The sequence below is a fragment of the Scyliorhinus torazame genome, chromosome 4 (assembly GCF_047496885.1).
Source record: "Scyliorhinus torazame isolate Kashiwa2021f chromosome 4, sScyTor2.1, whole genome shotgun sequence".
Classification (NCBI taxonomy): Eukaryota; Metazoa; Chordata; class Chondrichthyes; order Carcharhiniformes; family Scyliorhinidae; genus Scyliorhinus; species Scyliorhinus torazame.
The window spans coordinates 44,818,289-44,831,117 of NC_092710.1; the positions used below are offsets into that span (position 1 = coordinate 44,818,289).

General features: G+C 48.0%; 1 protein-coding gene across 1 annotated transcript in view; it reads left to right on the forward strand.

Moving 5' to 3' along the window:
* LOC140411323 (uncharacterized) overlaps positions 1-12,829 on the forward strand; it is a 196,212-nt gene that overhangs the window by 140,486 nt on the left and 42,897 nt on the right. Inside the window, exon 17 of the mRNA XM_072500444.1 lies at positions 8,749-8,824. Coding sequence (XP_072356545.1) covers positions 8,749-8,824 — 76 coding nt within the window. The remainder of the gene's footprint in view (positions 1-8,748; positions 8,825-12,829) is intronic.

Genomic DNA, 12,829 nt, shown 5'->3' on the forward strand with positions numbered 1-12,829 from the left:
GCGACATTCACGAGGAATCTTGACAAAATGAATGGGGAATAGAGGGATACGGACCCCAGAACGGCAGAAGGTTTTAGGTTAGATTGGAAGGCAGTACGGTGGCGCGGTGGGTTAGCCCTGTTGCCTCACGGCGCCGAGGTCCCAGGTTCGATCCCGGCTCTGGGTCACTGTCCGTGTGGAGTTTGCACATTCTCCCCGTGTTTGCGTGGGTTTCGCCCCCACAACCCAAAGATGTGCGGGATAGGTAGATTGGCCACGCTAAAATTGTCCCTCAATTGGAAAAAATGAATTGGGTACTCTAAATGTATTAGATTTCATAGAATTTACAGTGCAGAAGGAGGCCATTTGGCCCATCGAGTCTGTACCAGCTCTTGGAACGAGCACCCTATCCGATGTCCACACCTCTACCCTATCCCCATAACCTAGTAACCCCACCCAACACTAACGGCAATTTTGGACACTAAGGGCAATTTATCATGGCCAATCCACCTAACCTGCACATCTTTGGACTGTGGGAGGAAACCGGAGCACCCGGAGGAAACCCACGCACACACGGGGAGGATGTGCGGACTCCGCACAGACAGTGACCCAAGCCGGAATCGAACCTGGGACCTTGGAGCTGTGAAGCAATTGTGCTAACCACAAAGCTACCGTGCTGCCCAAGGTTAGACAGGCACCACGATCGGTGGAACCTTCAAGCGCCGAAGGACCTTTTCATGTGCTGTACTGTTCTTTGTCTTCTGTGTCACCGTGCAGGCCTTGATTGGCTAGGTTGAGTAACAGAGGAGAGAAGAGATGAGATTGAGATGTCCAAAATTGTGCTGCAGAGGGGAGCAGTAAAAAGTAATTGTTATCGGGAATTCAATTGCAAGGGGAATAGACAGGTACTTCTGTAGCCACAAACAAGTCTCCAGGACGCAATGTTTCTGCCCGAGTGCTAGGAGCGGTTACAGGACATTTTGGAGGGGGAGAGTTAAGAGCCAGTGGTTGTGGTACACATTGGTACAAAAGACATAGGTTAAAAAAAGTGATGAGGTCCTCAAAGAAGAATAGGAGTTAGGAAGACACTTGAGTAGTCGGACCTCAAAGGTAGTGATCTCAGGCTTACTGCCATGTGCAGCCAGAGTAGAATAACAGGATATATCAGATGAAGGGTGTGGCTGAAGAGATGGTGTGAGGAGGAGCGGTATTGGGACCAGTTCTGGGGAGGAGGGACCTGTACAAACTGGACGGGTTACATCTGGACAGGACTGGGACTGATGGTTGGGGAGGATTGAAACTAAAATGGCTGGGGATGGGAACCTATGGAAGGAGCGGAGGAGGGGAATCAAGGACAAAAACAAAAGACAGAAAAGGGAATAAGAAAAGTGATAGAGCAACAAAGGGCCGGATTCAAACAGGACCACAGTGAACAACAATGAATAAAGTCATGTGAAAAAGGACAAGCCTGCAGGCTTTGTGCCTAAACGCGTGGAACATTCACAATGGACTGGATGAATAAATAGTGCAAATAGATAAACGGATATGATATAGTCGGAATTACGGGACATAGTTGCAGGGTGGCCAGGGTTGGGAAAAGAACATTCGGGCTATTCAGTATTTAGGAACGACGGACAAGAAGAGAAAGTTGCATTGCTGGTTAGAAAGGGATCACTGCCGGAGGGATGAAAGATATTGGGTCTGATCTGCCGGCCTTGATGCGCTCGACGAGGAGGCACTGTTCAGTTCAGGTCAACACAAACGCGGCACCCGCGGGTCTCCCAGGCCATTGAAGACCCCTGGGTGCTCAGGGATACGGCAGGGGGTCCCCTAGCCCTCCCCCTGGAATGTGGGCACCTTGGCACTGCCAACCTAGCAATGCCAAGGGGCCAGGGTGGCACTGCCAAGCTGGCAGGAGCACTGCCAGGATGGCACTGGCAATGGCCCAAGGGGGGTCCAAGCCCATGAAAGGAGGGGGGGGTATGAAGGGGGGGGAGGGGGGGGTGCAGGCCAAGGAGGTAGGTATCTCTGAGAGGTTTGGGAGGGTGAAGGGTGGGGCTCCTGGAATGGGGGGCTATAAATGGGTGTGGAGGGCGGCTGAAGAGGCGGGCACCCAGGGACCACATAGCGGGGTGTCCTCACTTGGCGGGTTGTGGGTTAAGGTCTGTATGTATGGGGGCTGACATTGCCCATGGGTGGGGGGCCTGGGGGACCCACAGACTCACTTAGAGATTGGGACCCCATTTCAAAATGGCGTCTGGATCTCTGAGGAGCCGGCCTGGTCAGTGAATACAGCCCCCCAGTGTTGAAATAAATGGTGGGCTCGACCTGTCAAAAACTCCAGAGCGCCCACAAAAGTGACTTAGTGTGGTTCGATAGCGGTGGGAACTCATCAACAGATCTGACGGGAAATACCCAGCAAAACCCGCTACAAACGAAACTCAGAAACCTTCCTGTTTGATCTCGCCCAGAAGCTCCAACAATGTGGAATCTGTATGGGTCGAGTTGAGAAACACCAAGGGAAAAAAAAAACCTTAGTGACGGTTGTAAATAGACACTCAAATAACACTGGTGATGTTGGGAATGGAATTAGACAGGAAATTAGAGATGCAAGCGATAATGTCACATATGTAATTATAGATGGCTTTAATCTGCATATAGATTGGGAAAATCAAATGAGTCACAATACCATAGAGGAGGAAATCCTGGAGAATTTACGGGATGGTATTTGTGATTAATATGTTGAAGGAGCAACGAGAGAACAGTTCATCCTGGTCTGGGTACTGGGTAATTGGGAAAGGAATGATTGTCCACCTAGTTGTGGGAGACCCCTTGGGGATGAGGGAACAAAATGTGATAACATTTTTCATCAAGACGGAGCGTAACATTGTTGATTCTGAGCCTGGCGTCCAGTAAAGAAAACTACGGTGACATGAGACAGGAGTTGGTTATGATGGATTGGGAAACATTGGGTGCGATTCAGTCGACAAATGTCAAATTCTGATTTTGGGTATTTCTCGTGGGATGTTTCTCGGTGGCTACAGCGCCAAGAAAGGCCTCGCTATCCAACGGGAATTGCCGTTTTTTTGGTGTCAGGGAGCTTCATCTTGGCAAGGCCTCACTTAGAGGGCTGGATTCTTCCGCCCTGCCCGCTGCAAGGTCACCATGGGCGGGATGCGGACCATTTAAAGGTCCATTGAGCCCAGGCGGGAATTTCTGGTCGGCGGGCTCAGCCGGCGAATCCCGCCCAGAGTGATTTCCTGCTAGCATGCCGATCTTGCCAGCAGGAACGGCTATTTGCAGAATGGGGCAACATTTCTATTAGGATAAACGGGTCTTTTTCCACATGGCAGGCAGTGACTAGTGGTGTACCAGAGGGATCGGTGCTGGGACCCAGCTCTTCAAAATATATATTAATGATTTAGATGAGGGAACAAATGTAATATCTCCAAATTTGCAAATGACCCAAAGCTGGGGGGGGGGTGAGCTGTGAGGAGGATGCAGAGATCCCCCAGTGTGATTTCGACAAGTTGAGTAAGTGGACAAATGAATGGCATTTGCAGTATAATTTGGATAAATCCACTTTGGTCGCTATTATCTAAATTGCCAGAAATTAGGAGAGGGAAATGTTTTCGAGAACGTGGGTGTCCTCATACACCGATGGCTGAAGGTAAGCAGGCAGGTGCAGCAGGCGGGAAAGAAGGGAAATTGTACGCTGGCCTTCCTGGCGTGAGAATGCGAGTACAGGAGCAGGGCTGTCCTGCTGCAATCACACTGGGCCTTGGTGAGGTCACATCATATTGTGTGCAGTTTTGCTCTCCTTATCTGAGGAAGGATGTTCTTGCTATAGAAGGAATGCAGAGAAGGTTTACCAGACTGACTCCTGGGCACTCGAGAGGCTGACAAGCTGTAGCCATCGATTAGCACTCCACTCCCCACACACAGTCCCAGCAAACAAGATGGTTCTGTTCACGCTGGAGCACCCCTCATCCGGCTGAAGGGTTGGCTGGACCAGAGGGTACCTGAGGAGGGGGGGTGACCGAGGGGAACGCCCATACAACCTGTGGCACTAAGTTCACAGTGGGTAATCAGTGGCGTGCGCAGCCGCATAGCTGCCTTACAGGCTGAGGCAATGGTGTTCCCTGCCATCCACCCTGGCCCCATGGCCCACCCCCTGGCCGGCCTCCGCTACTTGCCCCGGCCCTGGCAGAAGGCCCTCGGTCAGCGGCACAACTATCAGCAAGCAATTGGGCACCTTTTGTCCCCCTCTCTCTCCCTCAGCAGTCACGGTGCCTGTACCCCGATTGTTGAAACCACAAGTTGGTAATTCCTCCTGGCGGAGGCAGACAATCCCGGAGGCCCCTGAAAAGACCAGGGGGCGGATTTCTCCATCCCATCGCACCAGATTGGGCACGCCGTCGGGATTCTCCATTTCGTCGGCTGGTCAATGGGGTTTCCCATTGTGGGGCGGCCCCGCGCCATCGGGAAACCCCCGGGCTGCTGGCAAAATGGAGCATCCCGACGGCGGAGAATTCAGCCCCGGGTCAGGCCCGCTAATGATCTGTCAACTGCGTTTACTGTACGTGCGGAATAGAGCGCACTGACGCCGCTGTGGAAGCACCGGAGCATGGCATTCTGTCAGGCGCCCGGCGCCAGCCGTGGTTTTCGTGCACCATTCTCCGAATTTCCCGATACCGCCATCGGCCAAAGCAGAATCCTGCCCTGCATGTTGTCAATAAGTAGTTAGATGTGTCACTTGGGGCGAAGGGGCTCAAAAGATACGGGGGAAGGTAGGTTCAAGCTAGTGAGTTGCATAACACGGTAGCAAAGTGGTTAGCGCGGTGGTTTTACAGCTCCAGGGTCCCAGGTTCGATTCCGGCTTGGGTCACTGTCTGTGCGGAGTCTGCACATCCTCCCCGTGTGTGCGTGGGTTTCCTCCGGGTGCTCCGGTTTCCTCCCACAGTCCAAAGACGTGCAGGTTAGGTGGATTCGCCGTGCTAAATTGCCCTTAGTGTCGAAGAAGGTTGGGCGGGGTTACGGGGATAGAGTGATGGTGTGGGCTTGGGTAGGGTGCTCTTTCCCAGGGCCGGTGCAGACTCGATGGGCCGAATGGCCTCCTCCTCCTATTTTCAACGTTTTTCGATGAGGGGCCTAGATTGAGTGGATAGTTGTCATGCGACATGCTTGCCTTCATCGGTCGGGGCATTGAATATAAAAATTGGCAAGTTATGCTGCAGCTGGGTGGTAATGGCTTGTTTGTGGGTGCGGAGAACAGATTTGAAGTGATTGCTCCATAAAGTAGACGGGAAATGAGGGAAAACCTTTTTCACCCAGAGGCTGCGCAGGGTCTGGAGTGTACTGCCTGAACGGGTCATAGAAGCAGAAACCCTCAATTCATTTAAAACGTGTCTGGACATTCATCTGAAGTGCTGTAACCTGCAGGATTACTGATAAAATGCTGGGGAGTGGGATGAGGCTGCGTGCCTCGTTTCGCAGCCAGCACAGACACGGTTCACCAAGTGGACTTTTTCCGTGCCATAGGCTTAGTTATCCCAGGCCAGACTGAACTCGATCCAGTAACAGAATGGGACAACCTCACAGTTAAAACATGCCTTTTCCAAATCCGGTTTTCAAAATTTGCATTACTTGGTGTCTGAGCAGGCAAAAAACAAAATGGGTGTAACTTTCAACATTAAGACACATCTTCCAAATGTGTATGACTTGCAGCACACATATTGTCACAGCAGCATACAATGAGACAATGGTCACAGCACACAAGGAGGGCATTTGGCCAATGGTATCTGGGGGTTAAGTCATGGGTTAAGAGACATTCCAATTCGTTGTCTCATTTATGTTAAGTATCCAATAATTGACACTGATATGTAAAAGGGCTTCAGGTGGCCTTTGTGTCCGGCGATGTGATGTTAGAGTTCTGTGCAGAGTCTGTTGAAGTGAAATGAAGGTGTTGGTGAAAAGGAGCAGGACTTTTGACTCTTTATACAACAGCAGCTAAACGTCTGACACTGGGCCTGCTCTCTGCTAAAACAATTTGCCTAGTGCCACTCCCCTGTTCACTCTCACTCATGAATTCCATGATTGGGCGGGTTGTCTTTTGAGGAAAGTTTGGAGAAGTTAAGCTGTGTATCCACTGGCGTTTGGTGGATTTTTGATAAAAATGTTTTAGATTCTGAGGTGTCCCAACAGGGTGGAAATGGGGGGGTGGATGTTTCCTCTTGTCAGGGAATTACAGCCTAACCAAGCAAACTCTGGGACCTCTACACCTCAGTCATAGATAGTCCTGCTCTCCAGAGCTGCTGGCCTATCAGTAGCAACAATGCCAAGGTCCCAGGTGGGGAGAAAGAGGATGCCCCACTCTATGTTTGCCACCTGACCATGCCAGACGCATACAACAGCAACATGTTCTCCTCTATCTACCCTGGTTGATACCTCCTCGAAGAGACTCTTTGTCGGATATGATTTGCCCTTCAGGAAATCTTGCTGACTCTGCTTGATCAGATCTGCGTGCTTTCGTTTTGGTACCTTTTTAAAAGACGTCTGTTGGTTCGTGACTGTCTCTTGTAATACGGTGCAGGGTAAAGTGGCGGGGGTGGGGGGGCGATAGATATCCCTTCATGTAAAATGCACCCCGTGGTCACTGTATGGATTTTTTTTTTCCATTGATCAAGGGCTTGACTGGCCAGGCCCATCCCTAATGGTCCTTGAGAAGGTGGTGGTGAGCTTCCTTCTTGAACCACTGCAGTCCCTGAGGTGTAAGTGCATCCACAGTGCTGTTAGGGAGGGGGGGGGTCAAACCAGAGACAGTGAAGGAACAGCAATGTATTTCCAAGTCCGGTTTCCTCCCACGGTACAAAGACGTGCAGGTTAGATGGATTGGCTGTGCTAAAGTGCCCTTGGTGTCCATAAAGCGGATAGGTGGGGTTACGGGGATAGGGTGGTGAGGGGATAGGGTGGCAGTGAGGGGATAGGGTGGAGGTATGGGCTTAGGTGCTCTTTCCAAGGGCCAGTGCAGACTCAATGGGCCGAATGGCCTCCTTCTGCACTGTAAATTCTATAATTCTATGATTCTAAGTCAAGTTGGTGAGTGACTTGGAGGGGAACAGTGGGCAGTGGGACTTTGCCAGGGGCTGAGGGCACTGTTGGGGGGGTGGTCCGGGACGCACGAGCCAGCCGAAGGGTGGACACTATTTCGCGGGTCGGGTCGGCGAGCCGCTGATGCCACGGAGCAGCCGCCGCCGTGCGCATGCGCGGCCACGGACTCGCCAATTCTCCGGGTCATATCGGGAGCTAGAGCCAGGTGCTCTACGCCAGTGTTCTTCAAACCCGGGGGCGCGAGCCGTGGGTGGGTCGCGGGCGAGTGTCGGGAGGGTCGCAGGGCCGTCCTTCGCGGCGCTCCCAATCGCGCGAATCAGCCGCTGCAGCCGGCTTTTAATTACGGCGGCTGCAAGGGGCCTTCAAATTGGCCGCAAACATATTTTTAAAAATCGGCCGCATTGCGCATTCGCGCCCGATCATTGGTGCACATTGTAATTGAAAATTGGAGAATCCAGCCCTCTGTTGTGAGCTTCCGTGAGTTCCTGCTGTGCATGTTGTAGATGGTGCATACTGCTGTGATGTGCATCAGTGGTGGAGGGATTGAATGCTTGTGGATGGGGTGCCAATCAAGCTGGATGTTATCAAGCTTCATGAATGTTGTTGGAGCCACACTCCTAAAGGCAACTGGAGTGTATTCCATCACACTCCTGACTTATGCCTTGTACATTGTGGACAGACCCTAGAGGGGATGCAATCAAGGTTCGATAGTTGTCTGTTAGGATAAGAGGGCAGTTGAGTGAGGAGAGTGGAGTCCACTTAGTCTATAATCCCTAGAGTTGAGAAGAATGGCAGATGATCTCATCGAAGTATGTCCGGTTTGGAGAGTGTTTGACAAGATAGATGCTGGGTGGATGTTTAACCTGGCTGGAGATTAGGTCCATGTGTCACAGTGTCAAAATAAGGCATCAGCTATTGCGGACTAAAATGAGGGAAGATTTCCTTGCGTCTTTGGAATTCTCTACTCCATAGTAAGTTCAAGAGAAAAATCTATATATTATCAGATATTAAGAGAATAATGGGACACTGTGGTGCTCCAGTAGTTTGGGGTGATTTAAAAGATCAGACAGCATATTATTGAATTGCGGAGCAGAATAGACATGCTGAATAGCTGAGTCTTGATCATATCCTTAAATTGTTAAGATGAATGGGACATGAATATTGGATGTATTGTAAAGTGATTACTAGATATCGCATATGTGGTCACACAGGTTAGTGTTAAGACTCCTCAAACATCATCGCATTGATCAACTGTTCTCTAATAATCAGCATCACATCTGTTGGCCATTATATTTTCCTCCTTATGTTCACTTCCATCGATTTCAACAGAAACCAATATTAGGACAATCACACAATGGTCGCCAAATAAGATTCTCCACATTTTCTGAATCTGATCATGTCCAAATTCACCTTTCCAACAGGAATCTTTGAAGTAAAATGTAGATCATCATGTTACATCGTGCTGAATATAAATGCTCATGTTGTCAGTGCGTTGTGTCTAAGATTCACTACCTAGACCCTATGCTGTAACATAAGGCACAAAGAAATATATTTGTAATGCAACTCAATGTTGCTCTCAACTAAAATCATTTCTTTAAGTCCACTTACCTGACTAACCAATTTGTACATGGATCCAATGTCTCTTTCATCTATTCCCAGAAAACCACAACAACAGAAATCACCATGGCGGAAGATCCAAATCAAACTCAAACAAACGAATCTGAAACAGAGACAGGTACGTGGACCCTCAAGAAACTGAGGCTCAGAGAAGCAGGTTCATATTTTAAAGACAAGCCCACAGGTCGCGTAGGAAGCGATGACAGGGTGAATACTACTGGTATCTCTGTCCTAAATGAAATGCTGAGATTGTAGTCTGCACAGACACAGTCAGCAATATCAGCTCTGTCGTCATCACATACTCTCAGTTCCTTGAAAATCAACACTTATCACCCCCACGGGCAACAAGAATTAAATATCGTGGATCGGTCGCCATCCGGAAAAGTGAGATGAGGCAGGATGTGCAGAAGTATCCAGGATGTGTAGAACGTTGTGGGTGTCACATTGAAGGGGTGCAAAGCATTCATGTGAAAGGAACAGACAGGACAGAACAGCAGAATATTCTCCCAGCTGTAAAAGTCCGGAGTCAGGGGACAGACAGAAATTTCTGTGATCATCACTTTGATAAAGGCGAAGGGAACCAGTCCAATAACATAAAGAAGACGTTTATTTATAATGCGTACTATTTACAAAGGGGCCCAGTTCGACTTCTCGGGCCCTCTCTATGTCAGTCGGTTCCTATCTGGTCGACCTAATATGCATATGGTGTGGTTCATCCTCCTCGGCGAAGCAGGGAAAGCAATCAACTAAGCCCCGTGTGTTCTGTGCAAGTTATTACAGTCACTATGAGTCCGGCATACTGTGCTGCTTCCGTGGAGCTGAGGTAAATACACCACAGAGAAGGTGCAGAACGGTGTGTAGGGGAGGGAGTGAACTATGATTTATAGTATACATAGAACATACAGTGCAGAAGGAGGCCATTCGGCCCATCGAGTCTGCACCGACCCACTTAAGCCCTCACTTCCACCCTATCCCTGTAACCCAATAACTCCTCCAGGATGGAGGTATCCAGGATGTGTAGAACGTTGTGGGTGTCACATTGAAGGGGTGCAAAGCATTCATGTGAAAGGAACAGACAGGACAGAACAGCAGAATATTCTCCCAGCTGTAAAAGTCCAGAGTCAGGGGACAGACAGAAATTTCTGTGATCATCACTTTGATAAAGGCGAAGGGAACCAGTCCAATAACATAAAGAAGACGTTTATTTATAATGCGTACTATTTACAAAGGGGCCCAGTTCGACTTCTCGGGCCCTCTCTATGTCAGTCGGTTCCTATCTGGTCGACCTAATATGCATATGGTGTGGTTCATCCTCCTCGGCGAAGCAGGGAAAGCAATCAACTAAGCCCCGTGTGTTCTGTGCAAGTTATTACAGTCACTATGAGTCCGGCATACTGTGCTGCTTCCGTGGAGCTGAGGTAAATACACCACAGAGGAGGTGCAGAACGGTGTGTAGGGGAGGGAGTGAACTATGATTTATAGTATACATAGAACATACAGTGCAGAAGGAGGCCATTCGGCCCATCGAGTCTGCACCGACCCACTTAAGCCCTCACTTCCACCCTATCCCTGTAACCCAATAACTCCTCCTAGCCTTTTTGGTCACGAAGGGCAATTTAGCGTGGCCAATCCACCTAACCTGCACATTTTTGGACTGTGGGAGGAAACCGGAGCACCCGGAGGAAACCCACGCAGACACTGGGAGAACGTGCAGACTCCGCACAGACAGTGACCCAGCGGGGAATCGAACCTGGGACCCTGGCGCTGTGAATCCACAGTGCTATCCACTTGTGCTATCGTGCTGCCCAAACAAATTATAAAGAGGGGCAGATGTTGAGGTCCTGCAGTCAAACTTTCATGGGCGACAGAGAAAGATCAAAAGTAGGAAATTGAAGGTAATAAATTAGCAGATTACTCCCAGTGCCAGATACTAGGCACAGTAGAAATAGGAAGATAGGAAGCTGACAATAATCGGCAGAAGTGGGGATGGTGGGTTCTTAACATAGAGATAATGAATGGGGTTTAAATTGATGGGAAGGACACATTGGAAAGGCTGGCTATGCTTAGACGTAATAAGTCGCAAGGTCCGTATGGTTATCACCCTGGATTGTTTAAGGAAAATGGAAATAGCAAAAATGCATGCCATAAACTTCCAAGCTTCCTTAGATAGAGGAAGAACCAAAGGATTGGAATGGGTCACATGTGACACACTTATTCAAGTAGAGGTGCAAGGAAATTCTGTGTCACCGCACATCGGCCACTTTAAAATCAGTAGTGAGCAAGGTTTTAGAAGCAATAACCAGGAAGAAACATCAAGAACGCAGGGAAGGTTGAATTAATTGTGTGGGACCAGCACAGATTAATAAAAGACAGATCCTGCATGACAAATCTATTTGAATAGTTTATATTGCGGATTGATGAAGCAAAGTAATGACTGTTGTGTATGGATCTTAAGAAAGACTCCAATAAAGTACCACATAAAAGAATGTTTAAAAAACAGATGAGGGTCATGGAATAGGAGGCGCAATGTCAATTTGGGTGAGAAAAATATAGCCGAAGAACAGAAAACAGAAAGCAGTGGTACGGCGAGTGTCATGTGAGAGTACCTTTAAGAACTAGGTGTTTAGCAAATAGCTGTAGTGGATGTACCTTTAAGAAATGTGTGTTTATCAAATAGCTGCAGTGATGTCAGAGTGTGGGTGGAGCTGGGCTGTCTGTCTTTCACTTTATTTTTTGAGCAGGCAGCTACAGTGTGTTTTAGTTTCGTTTTCAGAGTTGGATCGCTGCAGGCAAAGCAAGCAGCTGTACAATGATCTCTCTCTACAAGCTACAGACTGTCTTCAGCTCATATTTCGGTATTTCAAAGTAATACCGGTTTCTGTCAAGAATTTAAACCTGCTGTCTTTCTGTAAAAAGGGTCTTTAGAACTTATGGATGTTGTTAGGAAAGTTCTGAAGGGTTACGTATAGAATATTGTATCTGTGGGGATGATTGGTGCTGATAGTTGTTAAGATGTTTATTGTGGGTTTATAAAGTGTTTACTGGATTCATAAATAAACATGGTATTGTTTTTAAAGTACTTTAGTTCTCTGTTGCATCACAGCTGTAAAGTAGGCCCTTGTGCTCCCCATAACCAAAATCTACTAAAGGTAATGAGTCAGATGAACCCCGTGATATACTTTCGAGTTCTCTAAGCCCTGGCCCGTAACAGCGAGGATGATACCTAATTAGTTCAAGAAAATACAGAGGTGAATTGAATTATTAAAAATTCATTTACGGGATGTGGCCGTCGCTGGTCAGGCCAGCATTTATTGCCCATCCCCAACTGCCCTTCTGAAGGTGGGGGTGAGCTGCCTTCTTGAACCGCTGCAGTCCTTGAGGTACAGGTACACACATTATGCTGTTAGGGAGGGAGTTCCAGGATTTTGTCCCAGCGATAGTGAAGAAACTGCGATATATTTCCAAGTCAGGCTGGTGAGTGATTGAGAGAAATTGACTTTTCTGGTCAGCTATAACCATAAGAAAGTAAGGGAAGGTGATCGAGGTCAAAGGGTTAAATGAGAACTCATTCATAATAATTAACTATAATCATATTAAGCATTACTTGAGTGCAACAATAGCTGGGAATATACTAAGAGTTAATCCAGATCATACACTTTGATTTCTTTCTTAAATTTAGGTTTCACATCTGCAAGGTCAGTAACGTCAACTAGCTAAAAGGCCCCATTGTATTGTAAGAACTGGTGCTGCTGTCCCAAGTATGAGTAGTCCAGTTTTTATGGTAACAGCCAGTCTAGGGTGATAATGCCTTAACAAAAACGGTGTTTTTCTAATTAATGTTAAATGCAGGTGTGGATAATTTGGAAAATTGGCAACTGATGGGATGGGAAATTTGCACCAAAATATTTAAATATATATATATCTCTTAAATTGATGGAGAGACATTTTGGTCGAATTGAGTAAATTATAAATTAGTTAAAGCCAATCAGAAGTAAAAAGAAGGTTAGACCTTAAGATAATAATCTCCTTAAGAATCACTTCTCGGGATGAAAAAGCTCATCCCGGGATCACCCCATCTATATTTCTGAAACCTATTTCCTTTGCTGCTTGCTTTTGTTAATCA